Source organism: Glycine soja, chromosome 18 (assembly GCF_004193775.1).
Source record: "Glycine soja cultivar W05 chromosome 18, ASM419377v2, whole genome shotgun sequence".
NCBI classification, from domain to species: Eukaryota; Viridiplantae; Streptophyta; class Magnoliopsida; order Fabales; family Fabaceae; genus Glycine; species Glycine soja.
The window spans coordinates 49693720-49720091 of record NC_041019.1 but is presented as its reverse complement, the minus strand read 5'-3'; the positions used below and the strand labels follow the sequence as shown (position 1 = coordinate 49720091).

Here is a 26372-nt window from a genome sequence, read left to right as displayed (position 1 = left end):
TTTATGAAACTTTTTCACTTTTAATTCTTTAACTATCACTTTAATGGCACTAATTAACTTTCTCCTACTAAAATTGACATTTTCCACTGTCCATGATGTAGATCAACACTCCCTCCCCTTTGAACGACACTTTTCACAGTCCCATGATTTAAAAGTATCATATATTATTTTACTTTGAGTGTTTTACAAAGATTAAAAAAATACCTTACATCATTTTTTTATACGCTTTTTTTATACATTATAAAAAATTAAAGCACCTTGATAGATATAACAAAAGTTATTTTCTTGGTTTTAAAAAAAAAGTTCTTTTCTAATAACTGTAACATAAGGATCCGGGTTGTCTGAAGTTTTGGATAAAAAAATCATTTCATTTAGTTTTATTAGCCCATAAAGTGGATGTTAACACTGGTACTGTTTGAATGACAAGAAGGAAGTATTGAGTCACTTGTTTATTTTCTGTCCTCACTGATTTGCGATTAATGTTAAGCTTCAAGTCACGTACGTAAGAATTGGGTCGAAGTGGCAATTAGTTGGATTGTTTCTGTTGTTAACGTATAGAGAAATATTTGCCAACTTAAGAAACCAAACAATATTCTCTTTAACTTAATTTGTAGAATAGTTAAAATGTCTTAAAATATAATATTAAAAATAAAAATAAAAATAAAATAATATGAATAAAGCAATAGTGAAAATAAATCATTTTTATATTAAAATATTCAATAAAATAAAATAATTAAACTTATCATATAGTAATTTCAATATCATTTTCAAGATAAATGCATTGATGTTTTATTTAATATTTTCTTTATATACCCATTAAGATGATTAGTAAGAAGATATTATATATATATATATATATATATATATATATATATATATATATATATATATATATAAGAAATATAGCATTATTCTTACATTATTGGATGTTCATTCTCGTCAGTTTTTGATAAAACAAAATGTCAAAGTCTTTGCCGCACATTGAATATATGATTAGTAATATTTTGTCGAGAGGAATGGGAAAGGGAGGGTTCAAATTTAAGTTAAGTGGTCCAACCTTTGCAACTCGAAGGGGCAAATAATTAAGATTGAGATTCCAAAGTTTAAAGGAATTAGCACCGTTGGCTGTGTAAGGAGATTTAATTAACGTGGAATGTCGCAACTCAATTTTGATGAAAAACATAAGTGATTTTTTTTGTTTAAAATACACAAACATGAGTATTATTATTCTTGAATTTTAGTAGAAAAGGATCACATTGTAAACACTCTCAAATTTAAGTACATCTGTGTTTTCCTTAAAAAAGAATTTTTATTGATATTGCAATTTAAGTTCAACACCAATATAAGTTCCCGCTTTATAGGAAGGTCTCGTCTAACAACGCCATATTAGTAAAGTTATAGTACTCCATTCATAATATAGGAGCACTACAATTTATTATTGCAACCAAACCCGTTCATTTAGAATGTTTTGGTTGTGAGGAGAGAAAATAGGGAGTGGAAGAGAATAGGTGAGAAGAGAAAAGAAGAAATAGAGGTGAATTGATTGAAGAGAAATGGATGAAAAATTAGATAAAAATATTTAAATTAAAGTTTTTATATAAGTAAAAGAAGAAAAAAAAATTATTTTTTATTATTATTTTCATGGATGTTGCATTATTTAGAGAAAAAGGATATACTACTTCCATAAAGGACTGAAGCCTCTTCACATTTCACTCAAATCGCCTAAATTTGATGAGGAAGATTTTAAGTGTGGGATCCAGTTTTTTTCAAAAATTTCTTCACATCTCTTCCCAACCAAATTATCACTCCATGCACATGTTTCCTTTCTTCTGTCTTTCTTTTCTCCTCTCCTTAATTTGATCCCAGCCAAACTATTCCTTAATGATAAAGATAATGGAAAAATAATAAACAACATAGATTTTTACATTCTACTTTAATTCAAATTTTCATCTTTTCATTTTTGTTTATTTTACTCAACGAACCCTTAATGCACTTCATCCATTCTCTTATTCCGCATATTTTATGCTTGAAATATTGATTTATTACGGCATTGCCATATTAGAGCTAAAGAACATGCCACTTGAATTTATTTTCTTTTGAAAGGCTTGCAAACACTGGAAGGATAGATGCCAGATGGGCCACCTTCTGAACTGATGAATCCATGCTATTATGTTAAGAGAATTGTATTTTCATTTTGCCTTTGTATTTATCTCTAATATATACATGAATGAATTTTGTATCTAGTCTCTAATAAATTTTTCTTTTGCAATAGGTCTCTAATATTTAAAAAGTTTTATGTAAAGTTTTTATCATTAAAAGGAAACTATTAACGGTTAATATGATCGTTAACTCTATATTAGCAAGTTACCTATGATGTCACGCTAGATTAAATGTGACAATAAGCTAATAACGTGTTATTAGACATGACATCATATTTGAATTAAATTCAAACAAATAAAAAGAGAGGTTTCATATAGGGACCTGATACAAAATTTTACATTTTAATAGAGACCTGATCCAAAAAGTGTCATTACTAGATCTGTTCATACAAACTTGTACTTACAATAACTAAATACCAAATCCACAAACTTAAATTTGATCAGAACACAATTTGAATCAATACATCTCAAAAAACAACAAAACAACAATAGTTTGCATCATCTATCTAATTGCAAATGCAATGGTGACAACACACAACAAACCCCAAGAGAAGACCACAATACATCATAGGACCTTCACTTTCTTTCTCTAAATGCTTGTCTTCATATGTTATTTTACTATTTTTTTTTCGTAGTTCTTCAATACCATTGGCATATCCCCAAGATTGAGTTTCTTCTTTTGCAAGCATTTTCTTCAATTCTTGAACTTATTCATCATACACACGAATTTTTTCCTCATGTGATGCAAGTTTCTGTTCAATTGCTATAACCTTATGCTTCAGCTCCTCCGCTTATGAAAAATAAGGATTAACCTCAACAATACTTCCAGAACCTTGGTTTAAATATTTTTGACAAATTATCATCCTAGACCCAAAAATTACACCTCTTATCTTCTTGCACGCACATTATACAACAACCATTAAGAACCTTAAAACAAAACACAGTAGAAATCAACTATGTCAAAAGTAAAAAATTCTTACATTCCACTCATCACATCGTCGAGATGTTAGTTGAATCGTCAACTTGTTGTACCAACAAAGAATGCATAGGGACCCAAATGATGAAGAAGAAGCTCCCATGTATGTCAGTCTCTTTTCTGAACTAGAGAACATTCGACTTGCACAAACACCACTCAACAAAATCAACCCAACACTATACGAAGATCCACCATTGTGCATCTTAGACCGTCAGCCTCCTCTTCTCTATCGTGATAACCAATGTTAAGGAAAGAAGACACAACCCTCCTTCTATTCTCAAACAACAACGTTTTCATTATAAGGAATCTTAATCTTCTATTTTTTTCATTTTAATTTAATTAAAATATGATGTCATATCAGACGATACGTGATCAACTTACATATCATATTTAATCCGACGTGACATCACATATAGCTCGTTGCGCGTGTAGAGGTGCAAATGAACACCTAATAGATTATTTCTAATGGTAGAGACCTCACATAAAACTTTTCAAATATGAAAGACCTACAGCAAAGAAAACATTTATTAGGAAGTAGATACAAAATTTAGGTATATACTAGAGATAAAAAAAATGTTTAAGCCTTTCATTTTTAAAAAAAAAAATTAAAACAACTTTTATAATTGAGATTAAATTCTCAATTACTTTTATAACAAAAAAAAAGTGCATGTTAAATGGTACGAAATAGTTCGTGCATAAAACAATACGAAATATAAGTGTCTTTTTTTTATAGATTAAAGATTGAATGAAAAGAAAAAAAAATAAAAATTAAATTAACGAAAATCATAGAACAACGGTTGATTTAAACCTTGGTACATTTCGTGTGAGATAATATTTGTACTGTTAAGCAATTTTCCCAAAAAAAAAAACTGAACTGTATTATTTATTACGAAAACTAAACACACGAATTGCAAGAAAAACAAAATAAACAGTTGTGATTTTTTAACATAAATCCCTATTAAAAAATTTAAAACAACAAAGATAGGATTTGATTCAAACAACGGTGGTGTGATTTTGATGAAAGACACCTTCGTAACAAATAACACTTTTCAAAAAGAATACCCTAATTGCATGCGATCCCAATTTCCAACTCAGTCAAACCTCTAACGGCTCCTTGGACTCCTTCAAGACACAGTGACAAGGGAACTGTACTGTGTCCTCTTTCCACTGTGGTTGGGAATGCAATCAGAGACAAAACAACAATCATGGAAACTTCACATCAATGCCAAAGCCAACAACTTCAACTTCAGACTCAGATTTGCCGCCGCAACTCACAGATACAAACCCACTTGGAACCTCTCATTCTTCCGCCTCTCCATTCTCCTCATGCTTCCTAAATTCGCCTTATCAATCACTTCACACCCCACAAACCCAACACACAAAAGAGGTTGCATTGCAACCAAATTCATGAAAATTGTCCACATACTTCGACCTTGGTTGACCAAAAAGAAGGAACCACATGTTCCATGTCTGAAGATTAATGTATGTTACTTACTTATCCAACTTACACAATTTCACACTTTATTTACTTATATACATTAGTAAATACTCGGAGGGAGGATTTTCCCGGTCATAGTAGTTCTATCGGCTTGAACAGGGTTGTTGGGAGGAAATATACATGTGTTATATACCAAATATATATATATACGGATGAGAAAGTTGAGTTTTTTATTTCAATTTTCCAACCCCATAAGGAATAGGACTAATTCTTTTGAGCCAACTATCCATGTCTAAAGGTTAATGTATGTTACTTGTTCAACTTATACAAATTCACACTTTATCTTGTTAAAATAAATATTCGAAAAGAGAGTTTTATTGTTCGTAATAGTTTTATCCATTTGAACAAAATTGTTTCTAGTGGAAGATATGTGTGTGTGGTCTGTACCAAAAAAAGATACGTGGATGAGAAAGTTGAGTTTTTATATCAATTTTCCAACCCCATATGGAACTGGACTAATTCTTTCGAGCCAACTATGTTTGCAGGACCCAATTCGCGTTGGCTTTTTTTGGGTTATGGGGTTTCTAGCATTTCTGGCTCAATCTATCTGCAAGAATGGTCATAGGGGAATTGTGATGCTTGCTTCTGTGGGGTCTTTGTTGGTTCTGTTCAGGAAATTGAAGATAGCAGAGCTTGTGAATTTAGTAACATTCTTCTTGGTGGTGGGAACAATATTTTATTACCTGTTTTTTAATTTTGATTATAGTTATAATAATTATTGGCAGTACATGAGAAGGTCATGGAGTAAAATGGTTAGTCTCTAGTGTATATGTGTTCATGTTCGGGAAGAAGGTTTTTATATATGTCGTGTATGTTGTGTTTCTGTCATTGATTCACAGATCTGATGTTCTTTTCATTGAATATGGATTTCAAATTATTTCTTTTTACTTGCAATTCTTTGCAATTTCCTGTTTCTGTTTTAAAGATGAACAATACATTTACACAAACATAGTGGGAGCTGTTGTGGAGCTATGATCATAGCATGAGCCCTTTATACGATTATATGTAGTTAAGGAACGTATTGTGTTGTATCTGTTCATTCTCAACCTAGGTCTAGTGCTCACTCAAACACTGCTTATTTTTCTTGTTTGTTTCAGTTTACTTTCTTAGGTTCTTAAATTTGACCAAGCTAATGTCACTTCAGTTCGTTTCAATGAATAGATTTAGTTTCATTACTGTTTTCAAGGTTATCAAATCATTTGTTTTTTGTGCAACTTCTTTAATTTAAATTCATTGATGTTCACTATTCTTTCTTTCCCCACGGATATTGTTAGGAATTGACACTAGATAACCTTGAATTCAAGGACAAGGTATGCCTCCATGAACTACTGATTACTGATGAATTTCTTGCTTCCCTATTTCATTCCCATTCATCTTATTTATACAAGCGAGTAATTGTCTAATAGTGTAGAATAGAAAGCATAAAGCACTAACAGAAAGCACAAAACACTAACAGAATGGTATAACAAACTGGTATAACAGAATCTTTTCTAACAAATTCTGATATAGCCTATCCTATCACTAAGTGTTGAAATGCTTCAAGTAATTGGGTCTTGCTGTAATCCTTTTGGGCCGTGTTGGCTTCTTCCTATCAGATTTTTTACTGTATCTGCATCTTTGCATTTTATTAGCACTAATCTGTGTGAAGTGTGAACTATATAGTTGATTAATTAAGTTGTGTTATACTAATTATTCCATTTTACTAGTGCTACTTCCCAAGCTTGCTGCTGTACAGCTAAAAAATTTACCAGATTAATTACTTTCCAAAGGGTTTTTTTTTAGTATCAAAAATGTTTTTTTTTATGAGAATCAATCATAATCATGTGTTACAGAGAGTCTAACTCAATTGATTAAACATGGTATTTGAGTTGTTATAAATCTTTTTAACATTGTATTCAATTCTTATAAAATGTTTGATTTGTGTGGTCATGAAATATAAGAACATTGTTATATATATTTTTTTAAACTATAAGAATATCTTATTAATAAAACATAGTTGCTAACATAAAATTGTGAAGTCCTTACTAAAACACCAACTATGTAATTTGTTTGTCTCCTAACAAAATTCACTAGTAAGTTTGATAAAGATGAAAGATAAAATAACATGAAAATAATAAGTGCCAATAGATTTAGATGATAGAGCTTCAACCACGATCTTGCAATCTAGCTCATATTCTACGTTTTGAATCCCCAACTCAACTATCCATTGAAGTGCATGATATAAGTCCCAAACCTCAACTTCTTTAGGTTCTGGAGCACCATTGAAACATCCAGTTTTGGTTCTCATTATGTTAACAATAGTCTTTAATAGAAATTTTTAATTCAGTAAGAAAAATAGAAATTTTTAATTGTTTATTTTTTAATTAATGACTTCAGGATACTGATTTCCTAAATTGTTTAACATTTTTTTCAACTAACTTATTTATTGCTGTTTCATATGAGTTGGAACAAATATATTGTTCATGTTTCTGTACTAAGTTAGTCGACATATATGTCTGAATATTCATCTTCAATCCTCTTTAAAACAATTATTTTATCTGGTCATTTGGTTGCTGTAATTTACTTGCCATGCTTTGACGATTTAAGTGTAGGCCCGTGTTCCATTATGAGTGTTGCTAGGTGCACCTAGCATTTTTGCTGGTGCACCCAGCAGTTGATGCAAAAATACCTTTGTACCCCTGGCTTAATTTTTTTTTTAAAAAAAAACCGTTCATCTCTCCCTCTCCCTCCCTCCCACGTTGGCCTTCTTCTTCCTCGTGACCCCTCACCATTTTTTCTTCTTGCTGGCGTGAAGTGGTTTTGGTCTCCTTCCTCACCCCTGACCTCACCTCAGCCACATTCTTCTTCCTTTCGTTTGTTTCCGTGAAGTGGTTGCTGGTTTCAGAAAAGCTTGACCCACTGTCGAGGTCCTCCGTGTCGCGTTCCCCCGTGAACGTCGTCTTCTTCCACCGCGTTGGGAGTCTGTGTTCTGCGACCGCACCGCCGTTGGTGTTGAGTAACCCAGGCATTTTGAGGGTGGTGTTCTCCCTCCGCGTCGGCATTGTCGAGGTAAAAAGCTCTTTGTCTTTGATTGCCGGTGTTGTTATTTGATTCGTAAATGTTTTTAGGTGATCCGTAGGAAGTAGTTAGCAGTATTGAAGATTACAGATCAAGTTGATCCGTAAGTTTCAAAAAGCTTACGGATCAAGTTGATCCGTAAGCTTCTTACGGATCAAGTTGATTCGTAAGAAGCTTACGGATCAACTTGATCCGTAAGCTGTTTGATGAAACTTATGAATCAACTTGATTCGTAATCTTCAATTTTAATTTTTAAAATTGGGAAATATTTCAAAAATAGTGAGTTTTTTTAAAATTAGGATTTAGGGTTAGTTGATTAAGTTTATAATACTTTGAAATTTGGGGGATTATGTGTAGAATACAGTAACATTTGAATTTGGTGTCTTTTTATTCTGAAATTTACAAGTTACTCATCAAGTTGGTGGATTGAGTTTCTTTCTCACAAGGTGTTTGTTTGAAGTCTGAATTGTATGTACTTTATCTATTATAGAATTTTTTTTTTCAACATTGTGTATTACTTTGGTAGAAGATTAAATAATACCTGTAATTTGGATCTTTTTTATTAGATCGTTGTCACAATTTGGTTTGTCAATTTAGCAAGAGCATTGGTAACTGTGATGTTGTATATTATATTGTTGTATATTAGCAATGTGGTTTGAAGTCTTGAAACTGTTATTTGTTGAAAAATACATATATTTTTATAATTTGATTTGCTTTCCCAGTTGAATATATTGCCTATCAAGGATCAACTCTCCTGAAAGCCATTATTGGAGTGCATATTAAAATTTAAATGTGGACAACACACAGGCTTATTGTGCATCATTTTAAAAATCAAATTTAATTAGTAGAATCTAGTTGACAAGAATAAAGGTCGTGAGTGTTGACCGCTTAGTCATGTAGATGTTTTAATATTATGTCCAAGACCTACACTTAAAAGTTAAGCTGAAGGTTCAAGATTAGTCTTATATGTTCTATTATTACCAATGTCTTTTGTAGTTGTTGCTGTCATTTAGAGTAAGTAATGAAGCAACCTAAGTGAGTAGCAAGTTAAGAAAATTGTTTTTGATCCAAAGATTAAAGTTAGCTGACATGCAAGAATTTGTTAGACCTTTGTTTTGCAAGAAATTGTTTTTGATCCAAAAATTGAATGAAGCACTTATATGAAGCTCGATTTGAGCCAAAATGTTTAAGGTTGAGTGTTCTTTGTCTATTATATGTTAGCTTTTAAATCTAAACATTAGACTTGTCCTAAAAAGAAGGAACAATGTGCAGACTTTGTCATAAAAGGAACTTGTTATAGGCACAAATAGTCGTTACAAAGACCAAAACATGCACATGAATAAAAACTTCAATTTTTAGAGTAATTTTAACATTAATGCACACAAATCAAGATAATTAAAAAAAATGATGAATGTGATGCAACATCCCAGTATTTTACATTCCCATCTTATGAAATCCTAACAACTTTTCAAATAAATAATTGACTGAATGACAGCCCTACAGTCAATTAAATCCTGACAACGTGCATGACTTTGAGTCAATGAAATTTGCATTAGACCAATGAAATTTGAGTGAATGAAATCAGTGATGGAATTTGCGGTACTCATTTGTAGATCATGGTTAGGACCAGAGGATTAGGTCGTGTCTTAGGTCACGTTACTGGCAAAGGAGATCGTGATAATTCCGATGATGCTCCGCAGCGTCGACGGCCTACCGCATCCGCACGCAGGCAATGAGTATCTGTCATTACTGTGCACAATGACCCATTGGTCCCTGCGATAAAGGCTGATGTATTTCCGGGTGGTCCAAGTGACCCATCCGTGCTGACCCAGTATGCGGATCACGTTGCAGGCAGCGTATGGACGGGAGAGGTATTTATAATATTGAATTTTAGTTAGTTGTTAATTGTACTTTATTATTGAAATTTGTTTTGTTAATTATACTTTATCATTGAAATTTGTTTTCCTTTAAATGATAATGTTAACGAATTGTGTGCTCCTTTATACTTCAATTCAGGAGCGTCTTGAGTTGAAGTTATCCTCTCACGGGAAGAAGGTCCATAGTTTAGGTAGGTCTGTCCCTGCCATTGAGGGCCTAGTTATTGGGACAAGACTAAGTCCTCTGATCGCGTGTTCGGTAGACACTGGCGATCAAGGACTTTTGTCGTCGTTTGTAGAGCGGTGGCACCGGGAGACGTCTAGTTTCCATCTCCCTGTGGGAGATGTGATGATCACGCTGGATGACGTCTCGTCTCTTTTGCATCTACCCATGGTTGGCGACTTGCATGTCTTTCAACCCTTGCACATGGATGATGCGGTACAGATGCTGGTGGACTTATTGATGGTCTCTGCAGAGGCTGCCAGGGCTGAGACAGGGCAGTGTCGTGGATTGTACGTACGCCTGCAATGGGTACGTGATATCTATAAGCGTCGATGCCACGCAGGTCATTGGACAGCTGCATCTCGCGAGTATCTTCTTCATCTTCTGGGTTGCACTCTTTTTGCTAACAAAAGTGCAACCAATGTTCATGTTGTGTTTTTGGAGGCCCTTCGTGACCTCCGTTATGTTGTTCATGGCATCTCATACACTACATAAGTCTCCAAGGCTATTTTGTAACAATCTTTTTAAAGACGAGTGAACAGATTCAACCCTACATTTCAAATACACAAATAACAATAAACATATACAATAATACAATTCCATCAATTCATCAACGTTAATAGAAATAGTTGAACAATTTCATACCTGTTTGTTGTTGTGTTTCCTAAGTGCACCACCTTATTAGTCCAGGCGGAAACAAATTTTTCCTTGTGTGGTATTATCCATGTGTCCTTGACATAGTCAACAAACATTAGCCAAGGTGAACAAGCCATTTCGAACTTCTTCAGGCATTCATCAAACTGTTGCTCTGAAAGACAATCAGTCAGACATCCCCAACAATCCATGACATAATCCCAGACATTTTTTTGCCCAATTAGTGATTTACATTTGGCCTTCACATTCTTGTTTATGTGAAAGCTGCACAACAAATTTGTACAGTCAGGGAATACGCTTTAAAAAAGGGCCTCGGAATCGTTGTAAAGCCCAGACCAAATTATTAACGCGTTCACCCTCCACATATGCAAAACCAGCAGAGAATTTCATCCCAGTCGGTGTCACCCAAACAAAATTAAGCAGTGGGAGTCTGTACCGGTTTGTTTTGTAGGTGTTGTCTATCAAAAACATCAAATTACATGCATTGACTAACTTCACTGCATCAGGGTGACACCAAAAGATATCACGAACCACGTCTTCATCCTTTATTTTGTGCCAATGAATATACTGATTACGTTCAAGAAGTTTCATCAGATGTTGCATTTCAAGATCGCTTCCTCTTATGGAAGAATGGAATGCACTTTTTGCATTGTATATCTGTTTAACGGTCATACAACTATTGGCATTGTGTTCCTTTAGAGTTAGCATAATGTTTCTTGGCTTCACAATGGACTTCGTCATATCAGCAATAAGTGTTTTTTCAGCTTTGGTCAATCACCCCGCATATGGATGTCCAACTAATGAGTTGGCCAATTCATGATTATGCACTCCACAAATCAACTTCACCATCCAACCTTCTCCTCCAACCACTGGCTTGCAACAAAACTTGAAGGGACACCCATATTTCCTAGTCTCAGTGTCTCTTCTGATAAATTCTTTTTTCCTACACCTATACTCGTCACTCCTTTCACAACCAATTAACAAAAATGAAGTCTTTCCTCTATTACCTGTGTTTGTGTCCAACCTTAGAATCACCACCACAAATCCGTTTTCATGAGCAACGAATCGAGCCCACCGCAAAACATCCTCTCGGCACTCAAACACCTACAAAGCAATCCACATAATTTAAGTTTTCTACCAGTATTCATTTTATTAAATCCGTGACAAACATTAACATTATAACCTCAGAAGTATTGAACGCATCGGAACAATCAACATGTGGTTCATTCGCACCACATGCTTCTTCATTTTCATAATCCATATCCGCTTGTTCAGACATTATACTTTCATACATCCACTCATTTTCGTCCATCTAAACCAACTCAAACAAAAAATGACTATACAAACAAATTAATAATTTAAAAAAAAGGGAAACTTAATTCAAAAAACATCAAATACTAAAAATAATTACTCTTACGGATGAAGTTGATTCGTAAGTCAATTACGAATCAACTTGATCCGTAAGAGTAACACACCAACTTACAGATCAAGTTGATCCATAATAGTAACACAACCACGTACGGATCAAGTTGATTCGTACATTCTCGACAGAGCCACAACCTTCTGCATAACTCGTTTGCCGCCGTCGACCACCGCAACGCTCAACACCGATACCTTCACCTTCACCACACCTAATCGTTCACAATGAACCCACGAACCAGAGACAATGTCGCACAAAAAAGAGAAAACGAGAGAAGCACAGGCAACAAAAATGGCGTACAGTGCATTTCTCAAAAAAATTAACGTTTTTAAGGAAGAAAGAAGCCAGGGGCATTTTTGCCATTTAAAAACTTTACTGGTGCACCAGCAAAAATGCTGGGTGCAACTAGCAAATTACTTCCATTATTCTTTCGGCCCAATGAATAATATTTGGAACTTGGCAATTGCTAAATGCATCTTTCTATTCTTATGTATTTTTGTTTTTTTTTCCAATATTATTCTTTTCCAGAAACTAAATTTGGAAATCTAAAAATTTTAGAACTTCTGGAAACTACTTTCTAAATGTGTTATAATACTCTCCAAAATTTACTTTTGAGAGCAAAATTAGGAGTTGTATATCTGAAGAAAGAAACAAAGTTGAGTCCCTAACATTGTCATCTCAAAATGGCCTCTATAACCTCTTCTACTCCCTCGTCCCTCAACCCAATTACACATTCATCTTCAACAAATCTCTCCCTGCAATACATCACCATTGTGTATGGCTTTGTCATTCTCACTACCACCATGCCTTGGTTATTTCTTTATTGTTGACAAGTGCGTAATAAAAATAAAACAGAATAATCTACTTATATGTTATTTAATTGTATAATTTAAATCTATGGGTTCAAAAGAGAATAACTTATGATGAGAAATGTTTTCTTATTTTTTAGGTTTAATGGTACTTTCCACCCAAACTTTTGTATTTTTTAGTCAATTTTTACTTCCAATAAATTAATTTAATGCATTTTGCCTTTAATTTTTAATTTTTTTTGTAAATTTTACCTTCCGCGGTTAAGATGACGTGAAATATTAAAGTAATTGTATTTTTTACTCTCAATTTTTTACTTGTTGATGAATTTTACCTTTAATTTTTCATATTTTGAAAAAAATTATTTTCAACTTTTTACTTCTTGGTAAAAAAAAAAATCAAACTTTTACAGTGATGTCAATATGTCATGTTAGCTCAATGAAATAAGAAAAGATAAAATTTATAAGTTTTTTTCAAAAAAAAATTGAGAGTAAAATTAATCAAATTAATTTGTTCGGACTAAAATTAAAACAAAAGTTGGTGTGATAAAAAGTGCCATCAAGCCAACTTTTTTTTAAATGTACATGGCTTACTATTACGATTTTCACATTTCTTATTCTGAGGATATAGTTATATCATACACATGAATAATCAAAATTAAAAATTATTTAATGATAGTATAATTATTTAAAAATTTATAAACCTATCTTATAATTTTGATAATTTAAATAAATTTCATAATTTATATTTACTATTTTCATTTTAACAACAATCAAATATTCTCATATGAATATTTTTTTTTCAAAATATGAACAATTTTCTCTATAAATGTAAAATAAATCTATTACTTTACTGTAACTCATTCTTGTATTTTATTTTTTTCCTTTTGAGGTGGTCAAATTTTGGTCCATTTTTCTTCATAACAGAAAACAAATAGAAAGAGTTTTTATGGTTGATACTATTAATTTTATAACCAATCAAAATTATATGTCATTTTCTCATTAATTATTTTTTTGTTTTTTTTAAATTAGTCTTTGATTATTATCTTTTAAAATTATAACTTTTTAAAATTAGAAAATATGACTAAAAGTAACCTTAAAAGTTTGAATCCTAAATTTTTTAGTTACATTCAACTCTTTTTATAAAACTTATGCTTAAGAAAAATTAATAAGAAATTTTTAAACCCTAACCTATGCTTAAGAAACAATAATAATAAAAATTTTTAACTCTAAACCCTAAAATATATTTTATAAAAAGTGTTGAAAATAGTAAAAAAAAAATTAGATTCAGACTTCTAACATTATTTTTAGTCATATTTTATAATTTTAAAAAATAATAATAAAAAACTAATTTAACTAATTAAAAATTAACAGAATCAAAATTCCTAACATTAATGACCAACCGTGTAAACTCTCAACAAGAAAAGGTTTAGTTGTTTTGAGTTGAGCACTAGCGTCTTCGCTGGGACCCACATCTCTATTTGATAATTGAAATGAATCAGAAAATCCATGCCACGCGTACTCGGTGCGTGGAAAGACAAATATGTCGATGTCAGGCGGGGCCCACCATATTCTCTCGACCGTTGATCAGATTGTAGCGCCCGAATCTGACGGTCAAGATTTATAGTCAAAGACCTATCTTGCTAGCTCTCTTTGACCAACACATGCCCTTTTTTAATTATTGTTAGAAAATGAAATATAAAATTTCACAACTTTGACCGGGCTGTCACCCTCAATCAAGGTAAACGTCGTTGAAAGTCGTAGGTCACTTGTGAATTTACCAATTTGCCCATGGACCCAACCCATTTTTTATTTTTTGGTTGTTGTGCTTTGAAAATGGAAATGCCCGAGAGATCCTTGCTCCACCACAAAGAAAATATCAAACTTTTCTTCTTTACCCATGATAAATTTTGACCACACCAAAAGTAGAATTTGAATTGCTTTGAATGAAAACTTGAAGATATTTGTTGAATAAAATAATAGCTCGATGTTTTTAGTAAAACCTCTTTAAAGTTAATTTATTTGTATTAATGTTTTTTTAAAAAAATTATACATGACTTGAGACTTGTGTGTATAATCTATCCTCACATGTATCCTTATTGTATACTCTTAAACTGAATCACTTAATTGGTTGACTGATACTTTTTAGTTTTAAATTTAATGCTCTTAACTCAAATAAATGAAGATACAAAAAATATTTTAATAATCAAATTTTTGAGCTAAATTTTTAAATTTAAGAATTCATCTTCACTAGATCTATCACTATACATACATGCTTTGGAGATCTTCAATAAGGAGGTTGGATTCCTCCTCAAAAACTTTCTTCATTTAAAAAAAATAATTCCTCTCTATCTTAGTGATTGATAAATATATTTAGATGAGATTTATTGTAAAATCCATAAAAATGACTTAAGAAGGATTCAAAGTAAAATCTATTATCACTAAAGAAAAAAAAAGTTTTTATATCCTGTAATACCATAAGATCCATTAAAAATTATCCAAAAACTTAAAATTAATTTTATCACTAAAGATACTCTAAGGATCTAGATTGATAAACTTTTGTAGAATCTAAAAGCAAAAACTTCCCTAGATGTTATAGAAACAATTTTTTAGTATGTCAATAAATGCATGCATTGATATTGATTGATAAGCTTCTGTAAAAAATCAAAACAAAAAACTTCCCTAGAATGTTTTGGAAACAATTCTTTAGTATGCCAATAAATACTTGCATTAAAATCTATTAATTAACAAAATGTTAAACAATTGACCAGTCAAATCAAGAATTGTTAAAAAAAAACCGAAATAGTCAAAGTTCAAACTAAAATTCAAAACGCATCTAAATTGCAGCTTACCAGGAACAGGAAGGGACATCCAAGGTCATTTTGGAGCCCCAAGAATACAATGCAAATTAAAAATTAAAAATGAAACAAAAACAAAAGAGGGGCAAAGTTGGGAAAAATAGAAAAAGGAAAGCACACCTTTTGTTTGTGTTTAATGAAAATATTATTTTAATGAGTTAATTAAATCTGGGTTTTTGGGTAGGTTTGACCACTGCTCATTGGGTTCCATTTTCTCTCTCTCTCTACAATGCTAAATATTATTATTATTCCTCTAATCTCTCTCTCTTATACTTTTCTCGTTCTCTAAAATCTTCACTTCCCAGCTTTTTCAATCTGCTTTCTTTGACTGGACAACAAGAGGGGTTTTCTTCGACGAATCAAAACCACAAAAAGTTTCAATTTTTACCCATTTTGCTTCCCCTGGATCGCCTCACTTCGAGTTGCATGAGCTGCCATTTCTCGCCGAGGTTCGTTCAATTTTCTTCCTTCGCTTTCGATTCGTGTAATTTCACCGTTTTCTGATTCCAATTTGCTTCGGAATTTCATTTTCTGCTGTTTTTTTTTTCTCTCTCTAGTTTTTTTTTGTACGCCAGTTTGTTGTTCATTTTTTCTTGATTTGTATTTTTTTGTTTTATTGGGAAAATTGTTGGTGGAGATCAAACTTTGCGGCTTGGATTTTGTTTTTTCTTTATATATAAAAAAAATTTGGTATTGTGGAAATAAATGGGTTTGTGTAATTTTTGTTATTTTTTTTTCATGGTATGGATCTGAATTATTTTTTATGTGATTGAATAGATGGAGCTAGTAAGTGTTTATCAATTGCGTAGTTTTGTTTATATTTTTTTTTCTTCGGTACTTGTGAAAGTTGAGTGCGATGGAGAAATTGAATTAATTTTATTATACTATTTTATGGGAATGTGATAGACACAAGTTGGATGTAAGGTTTGTAAGGTGGCCGGTTAACCAATTATTGATTTATGGTAGTGTTTTACGTTCAATTTAGGGTGTCTAGTGCATATGCGATCGTGCAAGTTGTAAGAATAGTTGAGATTTTGAAGCAGGAAATGAAAAAGGAAATGAGGAGTAATAGGAGATTGTTGTTTTGAAATCACCATTCTGGTCCGAAATCACCGTTCTAGGACCAAATAGATGTTTTGAAAATCATTTGGGGATTAAATTGGATATGTTTACTGAAAATTTGATACACAAATAGTACTAGTCAGGCAGATGGTAGTTGGAATCGCATGAGTTGTGATTCGATGCAAGTCCTCACTTCATTGATACAGATCAATATGGAGTTTCCTTATGTTGCTGGAATGGTGCTTGGAATCATAGGACTCTTGATTCTGTTGTGTTTTCAATGGTATGGATCTCTAAGGGACAAGGGAACCTAACAGCCACTGTGAAGTATTGAATCAGAGCAATGGTGGGTGGGTGGGTGGGTGGGTGGGGCCACATTCTTGTCGGTACAGAGGCCTGCGTGATGTCTTCCATAATAGTTTCTCAGTCATGTTTTAAGTGCTTATCATATGCCAGGATGCAGTGGACCAATGACAAGGTCATGGGGCCCTCTGGGTGAGATCTGTTGACGACAAATCTCTGGTGGAAGAATGCTTTCACATTGACAATTTGGGCGGGGAGTTTGATGAGAGATGACACAAAGTCACCTAGTAGAGAGAAATCAGTGTACTTTCTGAAAATAAATTATGGTTTCTAACACAGTTAGCCAGTTTCTAGCAAATAATGTACACAGAAAATGAACTAAAAAAATTGAATACATAGTTTCATTAATTTATTATGTTAAAATATACTTTGTTATTTTTTATTATTAAAATTAAAATTATATTTTAATTTTAATAATTAGCATTTCATGAATGTTACCAATTATGATACATTTTGATTCATGATTTGATAACCATGGTTAGGCATAAATTAGAAGAAAAATATGATAAACTAATGCTTCACCATTTTCCCTTGTTTCTTGTTTTTCCTTACAGACATGACAACATGCTTAGAAACAACATGGTTGCATTAGAAACAACGTGGTTGCATTACTTGTCTCCTGTCAAACTGTGGCATGTGGAACTACACTAAATATGTTTTAGATTTTATTTTATTTATGCACCTTTTATTTTGTTTTTGCAGACATAAAGAGTTCTCTACACCAACCAAGTTCTGTACAAAGGAAGGATGGGGTGCTTCACTGTATTGAAGAGCAAAAAGAAAAAGTCCGATCCAATTACATACATAAAACATGTAAGCCATAATGAGAACGTACCTACAGTACTGCCTGAACCTCAAACTCGTACTCGCTCACTGCAGTCTGCTCCTCCTAGTTTTAGGACCAGAGTGAAACCCATTCAACCCATTAATAAAGCCAGTAACAACAGAACGCGAACATTATCTGCTCCGTCAACTCTTGATGCAGCAGAACAAGATGCTTTGGCTTCAATTGAGTATGAGGAACAAGAAGAGTCAAGACACCGAGCTGGATCAATGAAGGAGCAGCATTCATCTAGTCCACAACCTTTACCACTTCCATCCCCTCAGGGAGGTAGTGCATTGAAGGCTATTGGCAGCTTTAAGTCAGTGGCCTCAAGCAGTCCTCTCCATGCTTCTGGACCTTTGCCACTCCCACCTACTGGATCACTTCGGAATTTTCTGTATGAGGAAATTGCTGCTGCTTGCCACCATTTCTCTTCTGATAGATGCATGTCAGAATGTCTTTCGTCCACCATATACAAGGCTTCCTTCGGTGACGACGTTTCAAGTTCGAAGAAGTTTGAAGCCACTGTCACACGGCTTCACCCATCATCTCAGGTACTTTTCTCCATGCTACATTACTTTAGTTTCATTTCTTGATATTCTTATGTACAGTAATTGCTGTCTGGTCATATTAATAGTGGATATTAACCAAATATAGAGAAATAATGTTCTATTATCTTAGAAGGGCTAAAATTCAATGTTTTATCTTGTGTATTCTTTGTATCGTATTTATTATTGAGATGTGTTATATGTTGTATGCAAGCCTTATGTTGTGTTCAAATGAATTTAACCCATACACGCCGCAGAGGAATTAGGACGCACATCAAAATGGTTTTAAGTTTTTCTATATTTTTGCCATTGAATTTGCTATTAAGCAGGGTCTAATTATAGTCCTTGCTATCCTTGTTCCTCTGTTATGTCTCCATGCATATGAGAATGTTGTTAAACCCCTTGCAAATTTAACTGTTTGAATATTATGAATTATGTACCTACTGATTGAAACTTATTTATCATTTACTGTTAGCATTATGTGTTTTTGTTTTTCTCTTTGGGACATTGAAAAATGCTCAATCACCTGAGTGCATTCTGAAGTGGTCTAAATTTATCTGTCTTCTTTCAGGGCTTGAAGGAATTCATAAATGAAGTTAATACTCTTGCATCTTTGCAACATCCAAACCTCTGTAAATTGCTAGGGTTTCATGCACGAGAGGGTTCAGAACATAGAATGTTGGTTTATGAAAGGCTATACCATGGAAGCTTGGATCGCTTATTGTATGGGAGATCTGATGGGCCATCAATTGATTGGAATACAAGAATGAAAATTGCTATATGTGCTGCACAAGGTCTAACCTTCTTGCACGAAGAGGGGCCTTTTCAGGTACAACTATAATAACACTTTGTTTTGTTTTTCATAGTATGGGGCGAATGATTTCAAGTATGTTATGATTATTAGGTTAATTATACACTTTATCTTTGCTGACATCCTTCTTTCTGCTTGTAGGCTATGTATAATGAGTTCTCAACAGCCAACATACAGATTGACAAAGATTTCAGCGCAAAGCTTTCAGGATATGGTTGTGTTGGACATATTCCCGAAGAAGAGATTTCAAGCAGCTCATCTGTAAGTTCTCTAACTGATAAGTGTTTTATGTTATGTTATTCAATATATCCAGTTAGAGTCTATTATATTCAGCCAATATTCTCTATATTCTTTTCTTCATATTTGTCATGAATATTTATATTTATTCCTTTATATTTGTTCCCATTCAGTATATTCATGAATTTATTTGGTGTCGTCCAGGCTGTTGGAAACCTATCAATGGAAACACTGGAGAAAGGAATGCTCACTCCAAAGAGCAACGTATGGAGTTTTGGAATTTTTCTTCTGGAGCTACTTACTGGAAGAAAGAATCTTGATAGCCGTCACCCCAAGGAAGAGAGGAATTTAGTCAAGTGGAGCCGGCCTTTCTTAGCCGATAACTACCGTCTGTCGTTGATCATGGATCCTCAACTCAAAGGCCGCTTTCCTTCTAAAGCAGCAAGAACAATAGCTGATATTGCACAAAGATGCCTTCAAAAGGAGCCATCAGACAGACCTACCATGAGGACTGTTGTTGAGCATCTCAAGATAATACAGGATTTGAAATATTCGTGCCGGTTCCCTCTGCAAGAACCAGCATCAAACTCTGGAAAACATATGTCAAGATCACCAAGTCTCAATGGCATCATCTGCCCTGCACCAAGGTTGAGTTTCTCACCATCACCACCATCAGGAGTTCCGGTATCTGTTTCGCCTCCAAGATGGTCTGGTGGAGGGCCCATTCTCCTCCCGCCGCCACGTGCTTGTGCTTCGAGCCTCTCTTTGGAGGAGCTTGATAGGCAGGAAAGCCGCAAGTCATCATCCTCAGCCTCTAGAAGGGCTAGTGTTGAAGGATTTTGATTGTCTATAATGTTCATTTTTTATTTATTATATATTTTTTTTGGTGTGATTCAACACAAAATTTATAGGAGATAAATGATGTGGTTCCTCCACCTTTAATCCCTCAGTGTGATGCCGAGAGGATGTTCTTTTGTAGATAGTGCAAAGGTTGGTTGACTGGGTTCAATTAGTTACACCCATTTATATGAAAAATTATACGGTCTTTAGCATTTCCCCCTTTCTCTACATGTTCCAAAAAGAACAACTATGGGATAAGAGAAAATAGTTTTACCAAGATGTGCAGTGCATATTTGGATTGAAGTTAGAAATGTGTGTTCTAATTCAAATTCAACGGATAAAAATAAAATGAAAGCAAAAATAAGGATTATGATTCTTTGGTAAAATTATTCTTACTTTTGTTTCAAAAGAATTTTTTCATCTGAAAATTTAACGTGTACTTGATCTGTTATGTGATATAAAACATACAATCAGATTTGGTCATGGAGTAACATAAGAAGCAGGGCTTAGGTATTTTGGGTAATAAGATGAAATTTGCATTTTTAGGAGATTTGAAATTATCATTATATCTGAAGAAGAATTAAAAGCTGATCAATTATATGTTACGGAATTTTCAAAACCCATGGTGCCAAAGCTCTTACTTTTGTTGGTTAAGAGTTGGAAATCTGACAATACACGCTTTCTTGTTGCGTTAGAAAGAAAAATTATTAAAAAAACGTTACCTACCCTTTTTTTATATTTGAAATTAGATCCAGGGTGTTCCCACAATTAGAAGCTGAGACTAATCTCTAAAGTTTCCAGGAAATAGAGCACCAATTATAAAGTAATTATTCTACTTATATGTGTTGTTGTATTTGCATAAGTTGAAGATTAAAGATTAAATTCTTGGGTAAATTCTTGGAAATCTTGAAAGTTATGAGGGTTATTGTTTTGGGTTTCTCCCATTCTTGTAGGAGATCCAGTTGACTCTTGAGAAGAGACCCTTCTTGGATCTTAAGTGGAAGAACCTAAGAGCATTTATAATGAAAGTTACTTAATAGATAGTTTAATAAAAAAAAATATATTGTTTTAGTATTTCATATGTGATTTTGAATTGTTTAAAATTGAAAAGAATTGTTTATATAAGTAATTATTGTTTATGAGTTATTTAACTTTAAATTAAATATAGGAGAAAAAATATAATATTTATGAGTTAACCAACTTATTAATAAAAATACTCATTAGAAATAAAATTAATTTAGTTGCTTAAAATTAAGGTAACAAAAATTAGGTTATTTATATCAATACCATTAGATATGCTTTAAGCCAACACCAGGCGTGTTGTTTTATATTTCTTTAATTAAATATTAAATTATTATTGTGTCCTTAAAATAAAGTAATTAACAAACAAAAAATGATTAATTATTTTGTCTAAATGTTTTAGTATTACTTCTTCCACCCTAAAATATCATTGTTCTTTCTTTTAATTACAATAAATGTATTATTAAATGTTTCGAGATAATATTACTTATTACAAAATAAAATTAAAATAAATATCTAAATATCTTATTTAAATAATTTGTATAAAGATTAATAGCTCAATTTCCTGCCACATTCACGTATCTAAAAAAAGAATACAAAATCAATCAATTAACCAAAATGAATTTTTTTTGTAAAATTCATTTTTTTTAAAATAAAACATATAGTATATTTTAAATAAATAAAAAAATTGTCGGAAACACCTCTGAATTGAGCCGAAGTGGCAGTTCAGGTGGCAAAACAGAACCTCTCTTATCTTCTTAGTAAGAACTACGACGAAGTAACAACAATGGTGGCGGGAACTGCAACCTTGAAGCTTAGCCTCTCCGCTTTTTCTTCTCCTATGTCAAATTTCAGCGCTTCCTCTTCATTCCCCTCTCTTCTCCCAATGCGAACCCCTTCTTCTTCTAAACCTCGATTTCTCAGTGAGTCTCTTCGCTCCTTGATTTCCATGCTTTCTCTAACAACCCTTCGCTTTTCGCTAACTTGCGCTTTCCTTTCAGGGATTTACGCCTTGACCAGCAACGACATCAAGGTCGGCACTAACCTCGAAGTCGATGGTGCTCCTTGGCGTGTGTTAGGTTTTTTTTTTTTTTTTTTTTTTTTTACCGCACGTATGAATTTTGGTTTTAGTTTTGAATTGTGAAGCTTCTTTAACTTGGCTTGCACGGTTCAGAGTTTCTTCACGTTAAGCCGGGAAAAGGCGCGGCGTTTGTCAGGACCAAGATGAAGAATTATATTACGGGGAACACGGTGGAGAAAACATTTAGAGCGGGAAGCTCGGTAATTGCACACTAAATTGCAATGCCTCTGTTTAATCACTGCGTTTGATTTTGATTTTGATTTATAGGTTCAATAGAAGACTAATTGGGTAGTGTCAATGGAAGAAATGGAGAGGATATTTTTCCGTCTTTTGGGACTAGGCATTGTGGGAGATAAACTTATTGTTGAAAAGAAACCTTAATTGCGGTCACCCCTAGCCCGTGGACTAGAGAAATGCTAGGAACACACTTTATTCTATTGGTTGAAATTTATTGAAAATTACAAAATTTTGTGGATTTTACATCATATTTAATGTACCTCTCCTGATTTTTGTACTTTCCAATAGATTTTAACTAAGGGGAGAGTGTGTGTTAGAGAGTGTGTTCCCAGCACTCCTCTTGTGGCTTAAGAGTTGGTTGCTAGTGTCTTAGAAAGGAATACCTACAGAAGGCTGATTAGAAAGGCTGAGTGAAGTGTCATAGTTTGTCTCGATACCTATCTCAAATGCATGTATTATAGAATTTTCATGTCAAGTTGGTTGCCATGGAGGGTCACCCCTAGCCTGCCTTAATTGGGGCGTATCAGAGTTGGTTTTCGATGTCTCATGAAGGACTACCTACGAAGGGGCTGACTAGATAGGCTGAGTGAAGCGTCCTAGTGTGCAAACATTGGGACATTGAATCTCAGGGGGTTGAGATCCCACACTAACTAGAGATATGGTCAATGTAGTCTTGACAAAACTTGGATACTCCTAGGCTCGTTCATGGCTTGATTCAGTACAGAAAACTGAATCGAATTGGAAAATAGTACTCCCTGAACTGAACCAAACTGGAAAACAGTTCGCCCGAACTGAACCGAACTGTTTCTTCAGTTCAGTGCACAGTTGAAAATGGTCTATTTTTTTAACTCGTGGTTCAATTTGATTCGCTAATACTTTTTGAAAATCCCTAGCTAATCCTCACTTTACAAGCTAGTTTTGTGGGATGCAATTAGTCTCTAAGCACATATTCTAAGACTTATGTTTGTGTTTTTGTTACCTTTCTTGGTTCAAAGTACAAAGAGGAGTGAGGTTAATTTGACAGTTATTGCTAAAAATTTGGATTTCTGGGTTTATCTTTTCCCATTTCATCTGTTCCGTTTCCTTTTGACAGATTGAGCAAGCAGATGTATTCAAGGAAACAAAGCAGTTTACATATAAAGATGGTGCTCAATTTGTCTTCATGGACTTGGTAATTATCTGGAATCCATAATTATATAATTTAACAAATTATGATATGTACATTTTTTGGCTCATACTAAATATAATCTCTACCCATGGATTATTGACTAATGACTATGTTGAAGAGTTATAAAAAAAGATTCAATTACATTTATACTCTCTTCTCAATAGTTCTTTTGTGTTTATGATTAGCAATTAGTTAACTGACGAATCTTGTGTTTAATTTGTCATAGTCTCTATGTTTAATTTGCTGTATTTTATTTTTTCTCAGAATACATATGAGGAGTTTCGTCTGGGTGAAAAGGAAATTGGAGACAGAACAAAGTGGCTAAAAGAAGGAATGGACTGCAATTTGCTGTTGTGGAATGGAAAAGTAACCATCTCATCTCATAATATACTATGTCTTCCACTATCTCAAACTTTTATTTTTCGAGACCACTATGGATAAAAGTTATAGGACAATAAGTGGTGGCCTGGTTCTAAAAAACTTGAATTAATATAATTTTAATATTCATAAATAAGAGGTAAATAACTAATTTCTATTTAATTTTGTGCCAAGGGAGGAAAGTATTGATGCATAGTTGCTAATGTATAAAACTAATTTAAAATGTACCGTATTGCAGATATTTATTTTATTTAGATGTCTTCAAATTTATATGGTTGTAACTTGTATCAGCTTTAATGGTATTTCACTTTTATAGAAGGACTGCATGCTTTTCTAAAATTTTGAATGATCTTGGTCTGCAGTGGTATATACATGTGTGGGGTTATATATTTTAATACGATTATAGATTCTTGTTTATGCATAGATTGGCAGACACAAGGTTCCTCTAAATTGAGGGGTTTTTTTCCCCCCTCTAAACTGAGTAGTATGGTTGTATTAGTACACATTCTTGATTTCATTCGAAGTATATTGTGATCTTAACCCACTATAGTTTAAGAGTAGATAGACCCTTGCTTGATCACTTCAGTGACTAACTCACACTAGAGGAGCATTTCCTGATTGGCAGTATGGTATTTATAAATCAATAAGATATGTGCAGTTAGTGCTATTGATCTTGATTAACAGTTTGTCTCTTTATAATATTTCAGGTTATTGATGTTGAACTCCCTATCACAATCAAGCTTGCTGTAGTTGATGTGGATCCAGGACTTAAGGGTGACACAGCCCAAGGTGGTACATTTTGTTTATACTGCAAACTTCTATTTTGACCAAATTCATATTGCAACCATTGTAAATGTCAACCATATTTGTAGCCAAGAAAATTTTCTGTTACAATAAAATGATAATATCATCTCTCATCAGCTAGACCATGATTCTCATTATTGTCTTTCTCAATCTGTCAAGGGATGAATTCATTAAGATTTCTCTTAATGCATATTTCACAATTTGGCATCAGAAACCAATTAAAAAAAGGAGCTTGATTGAGTTTTATTGTTGGTCATATAAATGCTAAGATGATGTATTGAATTTTCGAAGGACAGGATTGGTTTGCTTACCACGCCTGTTGTCAAAGGGAACACATTTGTGTGATATCCCATTATGGCTTATACTGTTTGGTTTCCTCCTTTCTCCTGTATCATCTTTTCTCTTTCATTCCCTTGTAGAACTTACTACGCCTCTGATAACAAAATTTGATTGACAGGTGGAACAAAACCAGCCACACTCGACACCGGCGCTGTTGTCAATGTCCCACTCTTTGTAAATGTCGGTGATGAAATATTGGTTGATTCAAGAACTGGGCAGTACATGAGCCGTGCTTAAGATTTCACCTCAAATTTTGTAGTTGAAGTCCTGAGAATTCTCGTTTATTTTTTTATTTTGTAGGATATAATTTACCAATTGAGATGGATTAAGTTCATTAAGCTTAGCAATTTGGCTGTGTTTTATAACACAGTTAAAATTGTTTGTAGTTTATTTGCGAAACTGAAGCTCTTGCGGTGCATAAAGTTTTTATAAAAAAAAGCCAGCCATTATTAACCTTTGTTCCATTGTTTCTTGCGATGAACAAGAAAGAATAAACTGATACAGTTCATAGTGTTTTCTTTATCATTGAAAATAGTTACGAATATTTTTATTGAGTAGTTAAGTATTGAATGGAATGGTTTATTGTTGTCTCTGATTGGTTTAAAAGTACAAGTTAAAGAAAAATGTAAAATCGGACAGATCAATTTATGGAAATAGTGGATGTTATGGTGAGGAGGAAGATCAATTTTATGTGCCTACAAGAAACTAAGTGGACAGGTGAAAAAGCGAAAGAATTAGACAACTCGGGATTTAAGCTGTGGTATACGGGAAAAATCAGATTAAGAAATGGGGTAGGGATTATTGTGGACAAGGAGTGGAAGCAGGATGTCGTGGATGTAAGAAGAGTAGGAGATCGTATCATAGCCTTAAAATTGGTAGTGGGACAGGACATCTTTAATGTTATTAGTGGGTACGCACCTCAGGTTGGGTTAGCAGAACACTTTAAGGTAAAATTTTGGGAGGATCTAGAAGGGGTACTTCAGGCTATACCCCAAGGAGAGAAAGTTTTCCTAGGATGGGATCTCAATGGACATGTAGGTAGCGTGGCTAGAGGTTTTGAGGGGGTGCATGGGGGTTTTGGCCTAGGAGAGATGAATGGGGAGGGTAAATCCATCTTGGAGTTTTCGGAGGCT

The 26372-nt window shown here is 33.4% G+C and overlaps 4 protein-coding genes across 5 annotated transcripts; all 4 read left to right on the top strand.

Annotated features, from left to right (window-relative positions):
- Window positions 1-4178: 4178 nt before the first annotated feature.
- LOC114396040 lies at window positions 4179-6284 on the top strand. Its single transcript, XM_028357935.1, has 2 exons — window positions 4179-4617; window positions 5119-6284. Exons 1-2 carry the CDS (start codon window positions 4315-4317, stop codon window positions 5395-5397), a joined length of 582 nt encoding a protein of 193 aa, XP_028213736.1. The 5' UTR covers window positions 4179-4314; the 3' UTR covers window positions 5398-6284.
- Window positions 6285-9277: 2993 nt separating this feature from the next.
- Window positions 9278-10285, top strand: LOC114397373 (protein MAIN-LIKE 1-like). Its single transcript, XM_028359428.1, has 3 exons — window positions 9278-9289; window positions 9475-9561; window positions 9707-10285. Exons 1-3 carry the CDS (start codon window positions 9278-9280, stop codon window positions 10283-10285), a joined length of 678 nt encoding a protein of 225 aa, XP_028215229.1.
- A 5454-nt stretch (window positions 10286-15739) lies between these two features.
- On the top strand, window positions 15740-20489 carry LOC114396632 (probable serine/threonine-protein kinase PBL1). Of its 2 annotated transcripts, XM_028358719.1 has the most exons (6): window positions 15740-15977; window positions 17508-17555; window positions 17656-18330; window positions 18896-19153; window positions 19277-19396; window positions 19577-20489. In XM_028358719.1, exons 3-6 carry the CDS (start codon window positions 17701-17703, stop codon window positions 20213-20215), a joined length of 1647 nt encoding a protein of 548 aa, XP_028214520.1. In that variant the 5' UTR covers window positions 15740-15977; window positions 17508-17555; window positions 17656-17700; the 3' UTR covers window positions 20216-20489. The 2 variants fall into 2 exon arrangements, with proteins under 2 accessions (XP_028214520.1, XP_028214519.1); XM_028358718.1 differs by lacking the exon at window positions 17508-17555 and having other exon boundaries at window positions 15741-15977.
- Window positions 20490-21928: 1439 nt separating this feature from the next.
- LOC114395143 (elongation factor P-like) lies at window positions 21929-25753 on the top strand. Its single transcript, XM_028356850.1, has 7 exons — window positions 21929-22155; window positions 22234-22311; window positions 22407-22513; window positions 23644-23721; window positions 23983-24084; window positions 24804-24885; window positions 25358-25753. The coding sequence occupies exons 1-7, from the start codon at window positions 22020-22022 to the stop codon at window positions 25474-25476; spliced, it is 702 nt and encodes a 233-aa protein (XP_028212651.1). The 5' UTR covers window positions 21929-22019; the 3' UTR covers window positions 25477-25753.
- The last annotated feature ends 619 nt before the right edge of the window (window positions 25754-26372 follow it).